Source organism: Erithacus rubecula (assembly GCF_903797595.1).
Source record: "Erithacus rubecula genome assembly, chromosome: 14".
In the NCBI taxonomy this organism is placed as follows: Eukaryota; Metazoa; Chordata; class Aves; order Passeriformes; family Muscicapidae; genus Erithacus; species Erithacus rubecula.
In genome coordinates this window covers 14,556,337-14,576,056 of record NC_136666.1, presented here as the reverse complement: position 1 = coordinate 14,576,056, position 19,720 = coordinate 14,556,337, and the positions used below count along the sequence as shown (strand labels likewise).

Here is a 19,720-nt window from a genome sequence, read left to right as displayed (position 1 = left end):
CAATCCTTCCAATGTCTTGGTCCTAAAAGTGAAAAGCTGAGGCTGCTAGGGTGGGCCAGAGTCTTTGCTGTAAGGCTTTTTGCTGCAGACCCAAAGCAGCTAACACATGTTCCCTGGTAAGTTGTAAGGTTCTCCATGAAACAAAGCAGCTTTTGCAGGGAGCTGCCCTTTGCTGCTTCTCCAAGCACAGCCTAAGAAACCTCATTTTCTCTGCTGTTTTACTAATTAGAAGAAGCTGGGTGCATGTTTTGGGGTGGCTGGTGGGTGGGTGACCAGGGATGACCAGGTTGATCTGCATTGGTGGTGTTTAGAGCAGAGGTGGCATTTTTGAGGAGCATTGCTGTAGACAGTACAGCAGGGTGTACTCAGTGTGCCTTAGCTTTGAAAGTCAGTAGGATGGTACCCTCTGAATAAATGTCTCTTTGTTGGTTGTGATAGTGTCTCTAATTTTTTATTAGAGAAGCACATACAAAGTTTTGATCTAAAATTTTCTGCTCCGCAGTTCTTGTTTGGGTCACTGGGCCCAAGTTGGTAAATCCAAGGCAGCTGTAAAAGCAGCCACTTCTACTGTCACTCACAAGAGACAGCTACCCTCAGAATCACAAATCTTGTCCTGGATAAAGCTGCATGAAGTAGCCTGAATTAATTTTTGAATCAAGTAAGTGAACTAGTTTAACCTGAGAGAGAGACTGTCATCATGAAGAGCTACAAAGGAGCTCACCAAGAGCTCTTCTGAGTGCCACCAGCTGTGCTTGTAGATGGGGGTCAGTCACAGTGAGCCTCCAGAGCAGCTCCAGGAGGAACAGTGCTGGCTGTGGCCTTTAGGTGCAGTTTCTGAGTTTCCAATGGGCTTAGATTCCAAATAGATTCAAATGGTTATTTTCATTAGAAAGAACATCATTCCTCTGCTCTCCTGCAGCTACTCCTAGGCTTGCAGCAAAATGTGTGGGTAATGGCCTCCAGATGTTAGAAATGACTCTGTGAAGGACCTGACTCAGCCTGGTTGTTTGGATTTCTGCTTGCAGGCACTGTAATTGCAGTAGTAATTAGGTAAGGGATGCATTTGACAGACAGAAGCAGACTTACTTGTAAATGCAACTTCAACTTTCAAAGCATGTATGTCCTGCTAGAGAAGTGGGACAAAAACAAAGGTGGCAGGTATAACTGGGATGTCTTTCCCTTTGCCACCTTTGTCACTTGTTTTTTTTAATCTCATGATGGGGATGTGTCCTGCAGTGTCACCAAAAGGAATGTTTCTGTGGAGTGCTCAGGGCCATGAGAAAGTCACTCCCACTACTGTCCAGTCAAAGGCCTCATTCCTCAGGGTTGGCACTGCTTGGCTTAGATGTGGACAGCCTCTACTTGAAGGGAAATGAGCTTTTTGTCATTAGGCACAAGCTTTATAGAATGAAGCAACATTAACCTGTGCTCTGGTTAGAAGAAGGAAACCTTAGTTTACCACTAGCAGATTTTAATGATGTCCTCTCAGTATACTCAAGAGCATGGAGCAGGAGATGGAAAATATTGTTTTTTAAATAGAGATCACACTTATCCCTGCTGTAGCAGTGAGACCTTTCCTTTTAAAATGTCACATCTGCTTGCAGATTGGAGGACATGAACTTGACTGTCCCTTTTGTGCCACCAGTTGATGAAAAGGAAACATAGGACTGTATTTACTGGCCCTGTTATTGCTCCTGTGCTGCAGCTTCTCAACACTGTTGATTGGTGCTGTAGGAGCAGAGGTCACAACGGGAAGAGCCTGAATTAAATTTGAGGATTTACAGTTCCTGACTCAGACTGATATTTGGAGATAAAAGGACAGCTCTAGGGATCTCCTGCCCAGCTGCCTCCTGGCAACTTGCCTCTTTCTCTTTGCAAGAAGATGTTAATGCAGATGGGCATGCTGGTGCTCAGGTTGGCAGAAGGGAAGCTGTGTTGGCTGGAGTGTGCTCTCCTGGAAAGCCCAGGGCATGGTGCTGTCTGCAAGTCTGTAGAAGCTGTGTTTGGGCTAAGTTTGCTATGTCTGTACCCTGCATCCCCTTGCCCTTTCTGCAGCCTTTCTGCATAAGCTGTCATGTGAAGCCATACAGGAGGTTTGGGTACAAGAATGGGTACATATGCCTGATTCCTTGCCTGCTGCTTCCTAGGAGAGGCTGTTGATCTGTAGCAGCATGGGGACTGTGAGACCTTGCTGAGGGCTGGAGGCAGTGGATATGTGCAGTCTGGGGTTGAGAAGTGCCACTGGAGCAGCTGTGTCCCCCATCAGTTTGCTCAGCTTTGGGTCAGTTGCACTGGCAACATGCAGCAGCAGCAGGTTTCCATGCTTGGTGTCCTTTGACTTTTCTGGTAAGATAATGATTTTTGATGAGTGAGATGACATTTATGTTCCTGTCTTCAGTTGCTGCAGTATATGTGAGCATCTTTCCCAAGGCAAGGCAAAACTTCCATTTTGCAATCCTTAGCACTCCCTGTTCTTAAAAATCCCCAGCAGCTCTTCTTTACTGTCTCCTTGATGTTCCTGTCTGCTCACCTGATGGCTTCTCCTACACAAAGTCAGCTGGAGTGGATGTCTGCTGGTGGATCTGCTTCAGTGAACTTGACAAATAATCTTACCTGTTGAAATCTTGTATTTTGTCACTATAGCTTGAGCAGTTCTTGTATGGGAAGGGGCATCAGTGTTAGCAGTCTACAAAACAGATTTTTAGCCTGTCTTGTTTCAAAATGGAAATGGTGTAACAAGCAGGGCAACTAAACTCCTGCCTCTGAGCATCTGATGGTTCAGTAGGTGCTGGTTCCTATCACCACCAGACACTGGAGCTGTTTGTTTTGCTTGTTTCTTATAGTTTTAGTAGGTCCATCAGCTGCCTGGCTTGGTCTAGCTTTGTTTGTTTGTGATAGCATCTGTACAAAAGTAAAATAACTTCCATGAGATGATTTGTTATGCAAGGAGATTGAATTATGTTTTATTTTATTAGGAAAATAATTGCTCTCTGAACTTCAAAAAATGATAGTTTGATGCTTGTTCAGTAGGTGTTCAGTTGGGTTCTGTATGGGAAACCTGCTCCTCTTCAGAGCAGTGATAAAATGCCTTCAACTAATGCTGTCAGATGAAGCATGTGAAGTGCAGCACCCTTAAGAAGCACAAAAGCTGCTCATGGGTGTGTTTATAGGAAGTATAATGAGTTCCATACTGTTTGCCCGCCTTGGCACATGCACTGAGGTCATTCCTGGCATATTTCAATTGAGTCCCCACCCAGTGTAGTCTTAATAAGCCAGCTGGGAGGTAGAGACACTAACTTGGAAAACTCCAGAGTTGCCAGTGGAATAACAGCTGTGTGCCTTCTAGCAGCTCTTTGGAATGCTGGAAACACATGCCTTGAAGTGATGGGATTTACTGAAGCATGGGGAGAGGGGGATGCTGATTGTGTTTGCAGATAAACAAGTCAAAAGCGTTTGAATTGTGTAAGAGCTGCAATAAAAGTAGTGACATCCATCCTGGCTGCATTGTAGCTTGGGATAATAGTTGCAATGGTATTTCATTAAAAAACGACAGTTCTTATTTAGAAGAACAGAGCAGCAAGAATTCTAACGAGCAGTTAAGTTTGGGTGGCTTTCTACAGAAAAATAGCTGACTGAGTATTATTCCATAGACTGGCAGGATATTTCAGAGCAAGATACAAAGCCTGTAGTGTAATGATAAAAATTCTAATATGTAATGTTTTTGTCACTGATTTTGGACTAATTCAGTATTTCTTTTTTCTCTTTCTTCCCTCACATCTAGCAAAACTGTACAATCTAAAGTGGACTGCATTTTGGTAAGTACAACCCCAGAATTCTTTTCAATATTTAATGAGCTGCCAGACCAAAATAGATTACTCTGGAGACTGACAGCTATTATGAAGCTTTTCCTTAGCAGCACTTCGAGGTACTACCACTAAATGTGATCAAAATTAGTTACCATCTCAGGTGCCTTCCCAGAAATGTGCAGCACTCCAGGTCCTGTTAGCTCTGCTGTGCTGCTTAGGGCAGAGAGATCATTTTTTGTAGTGGGAGAGGTCCTTGAAATCCAAAAACATCATCTTCATATGTGCATTAAAATAACAGGATCTAGGCAGTGATAAGAGATTATTTTTGGGAAGCACTGGTTCAGAAAGAGGTTTTATTTGTTTTTAGTAGTAAGCGATTTGCAAGTATTTTAAAATCAGAGTCTTGAGTTCATAAACCTTAGGACTGGAAGGGATTGCTTATCCTGACTTTCTACCTTCAGCCCTTCATCCAGGAATACCAGAGGATAAGATAGAAAAGAGTCACAGATAACCATCTGGCTACTATCAAATAGTATGGCTGAGCTGACAAAGAATACTCCTCAAAATAACATTATTAAAGGCTAATTCAGGTGGTACTGAATTGTCTTGCCTTAAAATGTTTTAATTTATTGTTGTAAAAGATTTAAAGCCATATTGTGTTGCAAACAAACTTTGGACCCCATTTAACCTCTGTTTAAAAATTCTTAGATGCACCCAATGGAAACAGGGATGCAGAATGTAATTTTTGTCCCCTTTGTTACTTACTGACATTTGTGAACACCAAGCAGGTGTCTTATGATCTTAATTTTGTATGTGAGTCTTCAGTGGTAAAAGGACTGCAAAATATTGCAAAACTGCATTTGTAAAACTGTTTTAACACCAGGTATTTCTGTAGAAAAAAAATGGGAATTGGGGTAGGTGTTTCTAAGATATACTGGAGAGGGAGTAAATAAGTAGGAGGTTAACCAGTCATCTGCTTTTGGCAATCTGTTTTAACAAAATAGATTTTTACTAGGACTATTTTTATATTAAATTATGAGTATTTATGGACTGTGCACTGAGGTAGGGATTATCAGTTTGTGTGAGGGTATGGAGTAGGTCTCATCCATTGGATTGCCAGTGAAGTCTTGGACACAAAGCAGGCTCCATGGCTTGACTTGCAATGGAGCAGCAGGGTCCTGATGGTCTAATTTTCTGTTCCAGATGCCTCCTTGTCTGTCCTGCTGATGAGTTCAGAGGAGTTGTGTCAACAGTGGAAAAGCCACTCTAGGTTAGCAAAGGTAGATCTAATGCTGTTTGGGTTCAAACAAGAAAAATCCAAGATCAGAATAGTCTGAGGAGATCAGAATTTAGCAAAATGGTTTCTGTGGTTTTAGGTGCTTTGGAAAGCTGTGAGCTGCAGGACAATCTAAAAGCTGTTGTGGCTCTGAATCCCTCCTTTGGTAGCAGCAGTCACAGCCCCCTGTGCAGAGCCACACTCAGTGTTTGCAGGCTGCCAGGGTCACACAGTTCAGCAGGGAAGGAGCAGAGGGCATGGCAATAGTCTGTGTAGTCTGTCCTGGAGGTGTCTCATTGCAGAGGGCTGTGGAAAGCAGCCAGGGTCAGAGACTGCACACAAGAGTCCAGATTTACCTGCCTTCAACTTGGCTTGTTACACTGCACCACTCACATCCCAGCACACTGTCAGTTTCTGGGAGATCATAGGAAAATCACTGTATACTGTGCAATCCAAAAAAGATAATTAGCAAGAATTGTGGTGTAAACAGTCATTAAAAATTCATTATAACATCTTTTTAACTGGAGTAAACATGTCTAGCAGTAGATTCTCTTATGACTTCACTTGTTATATTTGTAGCCACATATTAAGTGAACTTTTGAACCCGATTTTTAAAATGGTTTGCTCCAAATAATCAGTCAACAAGAAGGCCAAGGTTTCTTTCCTTAGTCCTCTGAAAAGAGGTCAGTGTTGTTGAGAGAGAGCTGGATGGATGGAAACCAGAGCTGCTGGTGTGGGGTGTGCTGGGCAGTGTCTGTCAGTCCTGCAGCAGCCAAGGTGTCTCTTGTCTGGTGGCACTGCAGGAGACAGGCAGAAGCTCCACAAAGCCTTGGCAGCTGTGCTTGGGCACTGTCTGAACAAAGCTGCCATGTGTTTTTAGGGCTTGTTTGGAAAATTTAGCAACTGAAATATGTCCCTGCTTCTGCTCAGATAAAGCATATCAAATGTATTTATTAGCTGCTTTCTAGAATAAGAGGGTATTTTTAGTATTGTTTTCTGTCTTGGTGATATTTCCAGCAAACCCATCTCACCTAGAGTAACTTATTTAACCTTTGCATTTTGTTTCTCTAATCACAGAGTGGCGAGATGATTGCTTGACTACTTTGCTATTTTTAGTTCTGGTTGTTAAATAATAGGTGTTTGTTCTGCTGAAGTATGACAAATTTTTAGGGCCTTTCTGCCAGTAGGTGCAGGTTACATTGCCATTGGCACAGCCTTTTTCACTTTGATTAGAGTATAGTTGTCTATAAATACTCAAAATGTAGAAATACTAAGAGCAGTGGGTGTGCTCTTAAACAGTAGTCTTGCATAAAGCTTGCAAGGTGCCCCTGGCCTTCAGCTCCACTTATCCAAACTGGAGGACAGAAATAACCTGTAATTCTGCTTTCATTATGGAAATTTGAAATAGTTCAAATTTTAATTATATTTGCCCTGTGTACATTACAGAAGTAGTAGCTTTTCTGATTGTTCCTTACTATATTCTTCTTCTATTTTATTTAAAATTTGGCCTGACAAGGTAAACAATCCAGAAAAAGCACTTTTTTTTTTTTCTTGGAGTTTTCCTATGGTAATCTCTTTTGACAACTTTGGAATGAAGCTTGACTAATGTTTGTGACCTGGCAGTAGATCAACAGTCAGAGAAAACCAGAAGGAGAGAGCCAATCCACCAAGGTCAGGAAACCTGAAAGATACTCTTTGATTTTGGGGACTCATGGTCAAATCTCTAGGTTCTCTGTTGAAGCAGAAACATGAATAAACTCTGTTTCCTATAGCACAGATTAAGTCCTTAACCTCATTGTATGCTGAACAGATCTTTGTCTCTTTTTGCTGTAGAAACTTGCAGTGGCAAGTTAGTGTCTCCCAGAATGGAAACAGATATCAAAACCTGCTATTTTCATTGAAAAAAATCCCTACCCCACATCATTTTGGTTATCCTGGTTTATTTCACAAATGTTTATTTTGGTCAATTAAAATGCCTGTTAGAATGAAAAAGAAAGTTGCATCTATTTCAGTGAAAATCTTGTTCTATATCCATCTTAGGCAGCAAAATGTCAGATTCATTTGGAGCAGATCTGTGTGGCCACTAATCTCTGGTTTAATTTCTTTGCCACTTATTTTGTGCATTTCTGTGTTTGGTAACTGTCAAAACTAATAGCAAAAATTTCTGTTCCTTTATGTGTTACTGAAAGTCTTTGCTTAGTTGTGACTTGAAGTTTTTAATTCTTTGTCCTCAGTTTTTCTGTCTCAGAATACAAGATCATGGAGGTATTTTGAGATAGATTTTTTGGCTAAATTGAAGCCAAGTTGTAAAAATTAGTATGAACACTGCCTGCTCCCCATCTTCATTAAATCTTCCTTTGTTTTATATGGCTCCAGTTGCAGGAGATAATGTGTGAAGAGCAAGAGTACCAGAGGCAATGCTTTGTGCTGGCTTTACAGCTCACTCCTGCAAGCATTTTAGCATGCTTGTGCATTTTTCTAATACAACTTCAAGAAATATAATTTATGAGTAGCCTTTGGAGAATTAAACCATCTTCATCTGATGTGATAGAACCAGTCAATCAAGGTCAGGATACTTGAAGCAGGATTTTTCCTTAGATCCTTTTAAGTATCAGGAAAGGATTCCCCAGACATTGCACAGGCTCTGTGGTTTTTAGAGCAACAGTAGCATAAGCTTTAACAGGCTGCACAAAGGGGAGTGTGTCCAAGATGGTACCAGCATCACATTCTTCTTTTTGATGCTGTGACTCTCTTCCACACTAATGACCTATTTATTCCACACTATGGACCTATTTGGGGATTGGGGAATTTATAAAATATTTTGTGTTCTTGTTTCTTTTTATGTATTTCCATATGCATCCAGCCTAACACAAAGAAAAACTCAGAATGAATGAACATTTTTCTTCTTGGTCAGTTAGTAAGCCAGCTGAGGTACTCCTCCAGTGTCCCAAATTTTGCAGTTCTTACTGCATTAAAAAATTGTAAAGTTTTGATGCTTTGAGCATGTGCAGTAACAGCAACTGCAGGTATTACAGGATTCACCAGACCTTTGGCATTGAGAACTGGTGGATGCCAGCTGAGATTGAAGAAGAGACAGTACTTACCAAGACTAGAACCATATTTTGAGGGTTTCAGAAATGTGTAGAGACAACTGCTTAAATAAAACAATATTTAACCAATTTTAACTAAACAAAATGCAGTCTTTCCCAAATCTACTTGCACTGACTGTCACAATCCATCTCCTTGCTGGCACTTCTTCAGTTTTAAGATGATTTTCTCTAAATAGATTCAGTCTCATCTAATAAGCTTAGGTTTATCTAATTATCACCCAGGTAGGATTACCTCTGTGAACTGCCTGTGACTTCTTTTAACTCTCCCATTCTGAGGAGGTCCTGCTTTCCCAGGGCTTCCCTGCTGCTTTTGCTGGAAGCTGAAGGAATTGTGTAGAATGTGCAGCCTAGGGACAGGCATGGAGAGGAGTGGGGTTTGAGTGCAGTGAGATAACATCACTCTCCAGCTGCCTCTGCCAAGGATGTGAGGAGCTGTAATCCTCAGCCACCTCAGATGCAGAGATGCACTTTTGCTCATGGGAGAGTCACTGGCTCATTCAATCCTTTGGAAAGGTTCTGCTAACACAAACACATTTTTTCCTTTGTTCCTGGGTTGTTGGTTTTTTTTTTTTTTTGGGTTTTTTTTTTTTTTTTTTTTTTTTTTTTTTTTTTTTTTAGTTTATTTGTTTTGTTTTTTCTTTAATTAGGAGGGTTGGCACGTGGGACCTGTGTGGCAGAGTGGCTCAGACAGGGCCCTTCCATAGCCCCTTCCTCCTGCCATGACACAGAAATAAATGGCTTCAGCTGCAGTGGGCACTGAGACTATTGCAGTGTATTTTGATGAAAGGTTTAATATTTCTTCTAAAACCTTGCCTTCTGTGTTGCACTTGGGCACATGAGATTTGGAAGGGAAAACTTGTCTTTCACTTCAGTGCCAGACTCATGGGAAGAGGAGGGGGTGATTTATTTTTCCTGGGATGCTTTTGTCTCATGGATTAGTGCTTACCATGCAAGGTAATCCCACCCAGACAGTGCCCTTTGGTGTGCTGCTTGGGCTTTTGCCATTTAAAACAAAAAGAGCTAAGTTCCTTGGACAAGAGGATGTCTAATAATGAAGTACAAATTTTCTTGTTAAATTTCTGTCTTCTCAAAAGTTACTAATGTAACTGTGATTCATACAGGAAAGGAAGAACAGAGAATCTGACAAAATGCACCCATTATTAAGAACTATCTCTCTGGATGCTTGGTGGCCTGAGCACCACTGCTGTGTAAGCTGCTCTAGAGCCACACAGAAATCAGTGTCAGCAAATTTCAGGAATTTGTCAGAGGAAAAATCCCCAACCAAATGTTGTGGTTTTCTGCAGCTTATAAAAGCAGCACATCCAGTGTCTGTTACCTGTGTGCTGCTGGAAGTGTTTCTCTTGGCTCTGGGCAGCTCTGTTGCATTGCTGGTGGCCCCATTCTGTGCAGCAGTTCTGGGGTTGCTGGCCAGGGTTATTGAGAGCTCTGTGCTCTCCCAGCACCCTTCCCTGGATACCATGACCCTGGATACACGGTCTGGGATCAGGGAGGAGGAAGTGGAACCTCCTCTTTTGGGTGCTGCTGTCAGTTTTGTGCCAACAGGGTTGGTCTGGACATGGCTGGCTCTGGTAGGGAGCCCCAGTTTGGAGATTTTTGGTTTCCCCACTCTGCATTCTGCTCACTGCTGAAGCGAGCCAGGTCTCACTGCATGTTGGTCCCTCTTCTTTCCTCTTCCTTTTGGAGAATGTGACATTGGCAGTGAGACACCAGTAAAGACAGAGAATTAGCAGTAATGCAGAAGCTGTATTTTGACTTTAGAAAGGATCATGTTAGTCTCCAGCTGTACTGATGGTGCACCTCCTTAGGCAGGGAACTCCCTGTGCTTCCTGCAGTGTGGCTTTCTTGGCATTGCTGCTGAGCAGGCCCTGAGCATGTTACCACAATTTATCTTCTTTCTGTTTCTAAGTCCTTGTAGCTGGTTTCAGATGACTGAAAGGTGGTCTCTGTGTAGCAGTTACTGTCTGCATACACCAGGTAAAACTGCCCCTTGTGTCTGATCCTCAGCTGGTATCCTCTGGAGGAGCATCTGACATAACTGAGATGGATGTTAACTGAAGGACTTGTGTGCAGTAACAGTTTCAAGAACTAATTTCCAAAGAAAACAAAAAAATACATGTGTACATAGATATTTTTTTAATTACTTCATTAAAGTCTATGATAGTTAACTATTAGTAAAATATAGTGTATTGCAGGATCAGGTCTGGCATTCCATGCTGCTACAGCATAGCTGGTTGTGATGCTGGATTCTCAGAGGTGCTTCTTGTATACTCTGATAAGACCAAGTTTTCATATTACATGTCTGGTTACAGAAATGATCCATTGTTAATATTTTTCTAGAGTCTGCTTTTATTGCATGTTAATTTTGTAGTTGTAACAGGTACTTTCTGGTGGGTGAAGATGTGCAAATAAAATAGGAGATCACATTTCTAGTCACATAGTGCTAATAGTCGTGTTCTTTCACATAAGTAAATATATTCTTGTTTGAAATTATACTATTTAGGAACACACTGTCAGATAACAGTTTTTAGCTGTCAAGCTCAACTATTGTTATTTGCTTTTTTCCCTCCCTGCCTCTCTCCACTTTTTTTATTTTTGCCAAACTAAAACACCTTATCTAGCAAGAAGTTGAGAAGTTTACAGACCTAGAGAAACTCTACCTCTACCTTCAGCTGCCTTCGGGTCCCAACAATGGAGACAAAAGGTATGTGTGTGAGTGTAAAGGTGAGCTGCTAGTACTGAAAACTTGTGTGCTTCCTGCCCCACTTAACTGCTGAGGAATCATTCACATGATGTTGGTAGCAGAAGCAACCTTTGTTAAATGTTAAATACTCTTGTTTTCCTGAAAATCAGATTTAGGGTTTTTTTAAAACTTTAGAATCTTTTACTGATTGAAAAGCTTGTGATTATAAATATCCTAAAATGAAAGAGTCATCAGAGAAAGTGTTTCACAGTCTGTGTAATTGTTCCTTCACTGTTTATGTATGAAGTCATAAAATAGCAACACCAATGTGATAGTGGGTGAAAGAAAAAACTGATGGTATTTCTGGTAACTCTTGTTTGACTAAAGGAAGTTCTAGAAAACCAACCCACAGATCAGTGTCACAAAATAAACCTGTTGCCAGTAGGATGGTTATAGATAGGCAGGTGCCTACAGAAAGCACACTGAGTATCTCCTGGGAAAACTGGGTGTTCCCAAAGGACAGCTGGCAAGCTAAGTGGGCAAAGGCTTAGAGGTGGCCAGTAAGGAATAATAAATTTAAGAGTAGCTGTGTACTCACAGCTGTGTATCAGTCAAGAACTGGAGTGTGGAGTCTCTTTGTTAAATTGTGAACGAAAGAGAGAGAAACTGCTGCCCATGGCTCAAGGAGTAGGTAAATGGGTGAGGTGCAGGCTCTCTTTGGTGTCTCTGCTCCTGTGTAGTTCCTGAGTGTGGGAAGTGAGGAGGAGCTGTAGGGCCAAGCCCTGACCAGCGTGCCCCTTGTCTCCGCAGCGATCAGCTCTCCATGTCCTCCAGCCGTGCCCAGCAGATGCACGCCTTCTCCTGGATACGCAACACCCTGGAAGAGCACCCCGAGACTTCCCTTCCCAAGCAGGAGGTGTATGATGAGTACAAGTGAGTGCCACCTTACAGCTTTAGCAGTGCACTGTTCTGTGACCTGGCTCTGCTGTGTGTGGACACGTCATGGACCGTGCTGCTGTACTGAGAATGCAGTAGCTACTCTGTGGCAAAATTAATTTCTACTGCCTCTGGAGATAAGACTGTGATGTTTAAATTGTGCATTACATGTACAATTGCTGAAGGAAAGGTGCAAGCATTTCTTAACGAGTAAATATCAGTATTGGGTGAATGAATGAATGGTTATTGGGTTTGTTTTGTGTGGAGGAGCACAGGTAAAAAGCATCAGTTACTGTCTTACAAAATGTGTTGGTCTGCTTGTTTACAAGGTGTATGACTGCCTTAACAAGGATGAGGGGTTGAATAGTCCCCCATAGATGCAGCTGTTTGCACATACGATCCTGCCCATCGCACCTTTCTTTCTAGAATAATGCATAAATATTGGACCTTCCTGCAGCAAACCTGATTCCTACAGAGGCACAATATATCTGAATATGTATGAAACCAGTAACCAAGGCCACCGTGAGTCTGTGTTGTCAAGTCTCAAAGCTACCGTGTAATGAGAAAGCGATTAGAAGCAAGGGAGAAGGAGCTGTCTGATGAAAGTTGGATTTGAATTCATTTACAGAACATACCCCATGGGGGAGGGGGAAAGAAATAATCATCCTCAGCCCAGTTGCCTGAAGACGAATAACAGATTTATGATCTAGTATGAGTATTTCCATAATCTGAACGATTACAGTAATTTGCAGGGAACCGAATCCCTTCACCTCCTAAGTGCCTACAGGATTCACCCCATAGTAATTGTTATTGCAGGGTTGCCTTCTGCAAATGCCTCCTTTTAATGAGCTGTCTCGGCTGCAGTGCTTGGTGCGGTTGAGCCGGGGCCGGACGGCATTGGCTGCCCGGGGCTGCTCAACACGCGCGCGCCCATTTGCGGGCGGTGACGCAGCCCGGCCGCGCGGCCAATCCGCGCGCAGCAGCCGCGCGCGGGCACGGCAACAGCGGCAGCTGCTCTGCGGGAGAGACAGGGGAGCCTTATTCTTAAATATATTTCTTATTAAATAATTTATGGCCTGCTTCAGCAACAAATCTGCTTGGCTTCCATGCTGTGCCAAGCTGCAGATGCCCGGAAATATCATCATCTACAGATTGTGGAGTGTGAAATTTGGATGGCTTTGTATGTAGCTGCATCAAGTATTTGTGTATTGTATTCTTTTTCCCTAACAAAATAAGGGTGGTAAGCAAATATTCAGGAAAATATCAAATGTTTGGAATCTGTTCTCCTTTGAAAGCTTCTGTTCTGTTTTTAAAACATTCGGTTTCTTTGAATATTTTCATGAGCTATTCTTGTACACCAAAGGAGAAGTAGTCTTGGAGTGGGATGTGGGGAACAAGCATAAAAATGTGAGTTAGTTTTGATAAGTCTTTTTTCTTTACCTGAAGGTGCTAAGACCTCTCAAAACTCAATTCTGTTACATTAACCAATTACAATTTCTCTCTTCTATGTGCAGAGATGGATCATGCATGAGCTCACATAAGCAAGCTTATGCACTCTGCATGTGTAAATCAAAAGTGCAAGGCTTCAGAAGGGTGCTGCATCATACCAGCATCTTCATTCTTGATGTAAATTTTGGTCAAAATAAATCTTGCAAAACTACCGGCCTTCTGCATCACCTTCCATATTTTTTTTCTGTGAAGAGGAAAGAAAGAAGCTTGCACTCCACACAAGTTCACCTCTGGCACGTGCTGATAGTGTTTTCAGCACTTCCACATTTCAGTAGCCCCTTCTCACTGGGCTTATTCAATACAGTGACTCTTCTTTCTGTTTGCTCTTCAATTTAAGTGTGAATGCATGTTTCTGACTGAATAAAGTGAGTAGATTCATCTTTCTTTTGAAAGGGATAAGTTAAAAATGTGTCACAATATAAGGCAGTAGCACTTAGGAAGGCTAAGAGCTTGCAGCTGAATTTTACAAAGGAGGTAGATGAGAGCTGGATCACCTCTTGTTGGTGCTGTGATGCTGCTTGTACTGACAGAATACATTGAGCTGTAAGAAGCTGCATTTCTGGTCAATGCTCACAGTTCTTCTGCCAGCTTCCTCTGGGAGTTATGTGGGAATACAGGCTGGACAGTCTGGGAGCTCAAGGAGAGGTGCCCAGCATGTTACCCAGCCTGCAGTGAGGGGATGCTGCTTCCCATTAGGTCCTTGCAATGTTTTTTTTGTAAGTTGATTTTACTTGGATATCTTGTCTCTATTAGAAAACATCTTTCTGCACACAGCCATGTGTAGATTTAGCTGAGTTTAGAGAATTAGAATTTCAAATCTACATATAGTCCTGCGGTACTTATGCAGGCAAAATCCTCATTTGCCCAAAAAATTATTTGTTTAGCCCTCAGTAAACACTTGAGTCCTCTTTTCTTACTTCTACGTCTGTGACGCAAGGGACAGAAGTCATTTGTATCTAAGTTTGGTGTCCTGAAGATTCACTTGATACTCTTAATATGGATTAGGAGGTCTTTGAATCATCCTGTATCTCTTTCCTTTAGTCTGTAACTCATTAATCCTTGCTTTACTGGCTGCTAGGCCGCTTGGTGCCACCTGATGAATAGATTATATACACTAGGTGTTAAGAATATTAACCAACAGGTTGGAAGAATATTCAGAAGCTAACACAGAAGAGGGCAGTAAGTATAGGTATATCATGTCTGTTGAACACATAAAGGACACACTAATCTTATGGGTAGTGCTTATTTAGGGTTTTGATATAAAATTCCCTGATAGGACCTATTATATTGCAAAGTCTACTCCCATGTTATAAGCAACTACCCATATAATTCCTTTGAAAGCCAATCAAACTCCATTTAAAGCTGTTGTTTCTCACCTCTGCTGCTGCTCTTGGGAGTCTGACCTGCAGTTTCATTTCTCTAGTGGTTTTCAGACATCTGACTCCCATCCTACCCGATTATAAGGACTCATTTATGTGCTAGCATTGTTTGTTATCTTAGTGAGAGCCACATCTTTCTGAGGTTCATGACTCTAACTCGTTTTTGGAGTCCAGTTGTTTTGGGGATTGGATAAACCAAGAACTCTGTTTTGTTTCATTCAGTAGGTTCTTTAGCATTTGCTATTCATGCTGTTTTTTTCTGGCCAGGAAGCTCTGTAAGTTGGGCTGCATAGCCTGTCTTCATCAGCTTTTTGGTTAATTTCTTTTTTTGGGGGGTGTGTGTTTTAATTCAGGTGTGCTGCCAGTATATTTCATATCGAGTACATTCAATTTGAAGATCTAACAAAATAAAAACAAAACAAACCTACAAAAAAAAAAATAAAAGCTTTTTCTGCTTATGTAGGGGAGCTCTGTACAAAGGAACAAAGCAACCGCGTGTCCGTTGTCATTCCCGTCTCTGCTTAGACCTTCCCTCCCCCCGTCTGCTTCCCACCCACCCTTCCAAGAGCAAAACAGCTCCTGGGCTCAGCCATGTGCCAAGAGTGCAAGTAGCAGAGAGAAGAGCTCCAGGGGAGAGACTCCTGGAATGTCCTGTCAAGTCAATGAGAGACCACAGATGGACATGGAGGGTTCTCGGCCAAGGCAGGAGGGGGAGGGGCCATGTAGGATGATCTGTCTGGAAACTGAAATTCCATTATAGTACTGATAGCTCAGAAATCACAAGCTTGCAGGAGCTGCCACTGTGGATATGAGGGGACCATTTAGACTGTATGTATTTGCTGCTAGCAAGTGGTTGTCTTAAATCAGATGTGCTAGACTTGAGAAATGGATTTATTTATTTATTTATTTTCTTGTAAGGAGGGAATAACTTCAACTTTGAAGTTAATAGATTGGTAGGTCCCTTTTCCTGGTGTTTTGCTAGTGAATTTTTAGACTAAAGTTTGAGTCCATGGAGGCCTGGCCAGATGCAAGGAAAAAAGCACACAGAGGTCTATTTATTACACATGGAGCAATGTCTGATTCCTATGAGGGTACAGTGAGGCAAGAAAGAATTCCTTTGTAATAACTTCAAAGGGATGTATCTAGGAACCAGCTTCTGTGGGTGACATATATTGAAATGAGATGTGTTGGATATAAATTGGATATAAAACTTCTTGGTGTTCCACACAGAAAGTAGACTGATGCCTGACTGTGTACCAGTTGCAGGCAATGTCTCCTGGTTTGGACAGAGTGGCCCTGGATGTGGAGGAGGGAGGCTCTGCAGGAGAGTGTCAGAACCAAAGAATGTAAATATTGCTGTTTGTCATCATCAAAATCATTATATCAGTGGTGGTCTTTTCCAAGTGGAGGATACCAACATACAGCCAGGGTAAAAGCAGCAGATACTTGCTGTGTAGTAACTAATATTTTTACATAGAAAGTACAAGCAGTGGAAGTATCTCAAGAAATGCACAGAGATTTCTACAGAGCTATAATTTGAAGAGAAGGCATTTTTACTGGCCTGCTTGGATGCAGGTTGTTACTAGGTAAAGCTGGGCTGAAGCATCTGTTTCAGACTGCTGCTTTTCCTTTGCATCTGCCAGAGTTTCCAGGGGTTTGTTTGTGTGTATGTACCTGATTAGAGTAGCAGGCAACTGTGGGGTGTTAAGTCATTGTTTTTCTGTTCTCCTGCTGATAACTACACTGATGATCATGTACAGTCACCTTTTCAGAGGCAGGTTGTTTTTGTGTATTGCTGATAGGACTTCTCACGGGAAGGAGGGTCGTTGCCATCTTGTGCTGATGCTGAGCTGTTGGGAATCTCACTGAGAAGGTTTTATACTGGTATTTTAGGCCACATCAGTGTCTGCAACAGCACAGGGAGTTGCTGTCTTCATGCAGCCTTAAGCACTTCCAGAGCAGGTCCTGGTTTTCTCCTTTGCTTTATGTTTCTGATTTTCTGGAACATTCTCTCTTTGCAGCAAAACCAACAATTCTTGTTCTCTGCCTCAAGAATGTATTTTTTTAAATGTTTCATATGCCAAAACAGAATTCCTTTTGCTGTTTTAATTTTAGTTCTGTTAAGGTCTGTTAAATAGAATTTGTATATTCCAAATCTTCCTCTGGACACTGACACATCTCTTACCTACTGCTTTTCAAATATTCCTGCAGGATTTCAGGCCTTACCACACTCAAGCTGTGCTTCTGGCTAGAACAGGGTCTCTGCTTTATTATGTCCTGAAATACATGTATTGAAACATATGCTTCAAACTGAGTTGTGGAGTAAATCTTAACTGTGCTCTAGATAGTGCCACTGCTTGTTATGTCTCTACATGACTTGTCTTTGAACTCAGTAGAGAACAAGGCAAAAACTATGATATTAATAGCTCTGTTTATACATTTTTAATGCATTCAATTCGTTGTGGATAGCTTCATTAATGTTAAATGTGGTTCTAAATATGGAGGGGAATAAGTGTTTTCTTTTGCAAACCTCTGGAGTCTGGCATGTAGGCTGGCCTCTTGCATTAACTACGATTCCATTCACGCTGTCTTTCTCTTTGTTGCAGGAGCTATTGTGACAATCTTGGCTACCACCCATTAAGTGCTGCTGACTTTGGAAAGATCATGAAAAATGTCTTTCCAAATATGAAGGCCCGTCGTCTAGGCACAAGAGGCAAATCAAAATATCCTTTGCTAAAATGCTTCTCTGTAAAAACTTCTGCACTTGCCTGGAGAACATCTGTCCTTGTGGCTTAACTACTGGCTAAATGTAGAAGTAATGTTGAATAAAAAATGCCAACACTTTTCCAACATTCTTTAAAAATTATTAGTTGCAGTAGTGTTAGGTTGCAAGATGTAACTTTGGAAACAAGTACTTTTAATTTAGGTTCTGACACTTAAGTTGTCACAGCAGCAAGACATCAAAAAAGTTTTATAATTTAGTGCAAAGAGAGATACTGGAATAAAGGAACCGAAACCGTTAGTGATTTTCAAACCAGGTTTTTCATCAGCCAGAATATTTTCTTTTCCAAGCTGGGGATTGCACCTTCCCATGAGAACCCTTAGAAGCCATGGTGAAGTAATGCCCTACCTGCTGCATTCCCCTGCTGGCTCTCCCTGCATCCTGACATGCTGGGTAGGCAAAGCTCCTGCAGTAAGCAGGGGAGGGAGAGCATGAAAAGGCTAAAAGGCACTGAGGCCCTTGAAGGCCCTAATTAAAAAACATTCAGAAGAAGTAACAGGAATGATATGGATACTTACACTGGGCTATGTTGAAGCATGCATTTAGAGAATTAAATGCTAGCAGGCAGCCCAGAATTGCTTGTCTTTCGTTGAGGGAAAAAAAACCTTCCATGTTGCAATAAAAGAAGTTAAACTGTTTCATAAAATACTGTGTTAGATTATCTAGCAGTGAAATCTGAAACTTAGTACTTATGTTTGGGTAGAGCTAGAGTGTTAAGGAAGAAATCATACGATGTAATTGTAGCTGACCCAGGGGATCTCTTTAAGTTCTATTTCCAATGTTTCTAATTCAGAATGATCAAAATGTGACCTTGTCTCACACTTACCGTAATTCCCAGGCTCCTTAGATTTCTTTTACTGTAATTATGCTCCATGCAGGTTAATGCAAGCACTTGCAAACTCCATGGTCTAGGAAAGAATATAGACATACTTACAGAATTAGTGATCCTGGAAAGGATTTGTGTGTCATGAAGACATTGTGTGTGAATTCCCCGACTAATTCTGTGGAGAGGAAAAAGAAAAAAAAGACTGATTTAATTTTTAGACCTATAAACAAGTGAGCATGAGTAATAAAGAGAGCTTATTCTGTGTTTACCAGTTTGAGATCAGTGTAAGAAAAAGTCTGTCTTTATATTTTTACAGAAATATTATAATGGATGAAGAGAGAGTTCCTCAAAAATGGTATGAAATCTTAGGAAGAAATGCTCTCATCAGGCACTTTATCTTGTCCTGGAAAACTTCAGTTTCCTTAAGTTTTCTGAACTTCCTGAAGGAAGTCCTTCAGGAGAAGGAAACAAAGTACAGCCTAAATTGGAGAATGCATTTTTTAATAACGATTAACCTTTTTTCTTTTTTTTTTTTTTATATTCTCCCATCTTGTTTTAGAAAGAGAGTTTAGTAAAAAATTATGTTAATGATTTGAATATTGAGTAGCTAATTGAAGCAGCCTGGCATGGTCTAGTGCTTTTTCTAAGTCATCAAATAAAACTCATACCCAGCATCTCTGCATAGATTGAGAAACCAATGACCTGGCCAAGAATGCACCATTGATAGACTTTTGATTCTGGCTGGCTGTGAGGTCCTGCTAATGACAGGAATTCTTAGTTCTGTGTTGGGTTTGCTTTTGAGGCTTATGAGAGTTATCAGAGGAATTACCACTCTTCTCTCCTATCCCCCAGCTAACAAGCAAACAATGTAGACCTTAATTGTTGTTCACATATTGCTACAGTGGACTGAGGAAGAAGGCTTTTGTGCATATGCCAACACTGCCCAACCTTGACTTTCATAAAACTGGAGATGGGGTATGATATATATTTGCTTATTTATATATATTTCTGCATGCTGACATTTATTATGCTGTTTTTCTGTCTGAACTTTTCAAAATGAAATGAAGATATTCAGCTTGTAAGATTTTTCTTTACGATTCTTATATTTTGAATAATTGTTTAATTTTTTTTTCTGTAAAGTTCATGATGAACTGTAATACTCTTAAACCAATTTAGGAGGTGAAGAAGACTTCCACAGTGTTCTTATCTACCATATACATGTTTTTAACTCTGATTCTGTTTCACATTTACTGTGTCTTCATAAAGTCAGTGCTAGGGAAGAGACACCCCAGTGAAAGAAGCAGTTCCTGGGTAATAGTGACTGCTGAGTTGACAAGACTCTGGATACAGGGGAAATCAATTGGTGATGCTCCAAATATTAGGATTCTGTCTGTG

At 41.2% G+C, this 19,720-nt stretch overlaps 2 protein-coding genes across 2 annotated transcripts in view; both read left to right on the top strand.

Annotated features, from left to right (window-relative positions):
- The window catches only part of DNAAF4 (dynein axonemal assembly factor 4), a 227,520-nt gene that overhangs the window by 17,270 nt on the left and 190,530 nt on the right, over window positions 1-19,720 (top strand). The gene's annotated exons all lie outside the window — the stretch shown is intronic.
- Window positions 1-19,720, top strand: part of RFX7 (regulatory factor X7) — a 45,132-nt gene that overhangs the window by 17,241 nt on the left and 8,171 nt on the right. Inside the window, exons 2-6 of the mRNA XM_079317693.1 lie at window positions 3,782-3,815; window positions 10,832-10,914; window positions 11,704-11,826; window positions 17,324-17,444; window positions 19,220-19,300. Of these exons, the coding sequence (XP_079173819.1) occupies window positions 3,782-3,815; window positions 10,832-10,914; window positions 11,704-11,826; window positions 17,324-17,444; window positions 19,220-19,300 (442 nt within the window). The remainder of the gene's footprint in view (window positions 1-3,781; window positions 3,816-10,831; window positions 10,915-11,703; window positions 11,827-17,323; window positions 17,445-19,219; window positions 19,301-19,720) is intronic.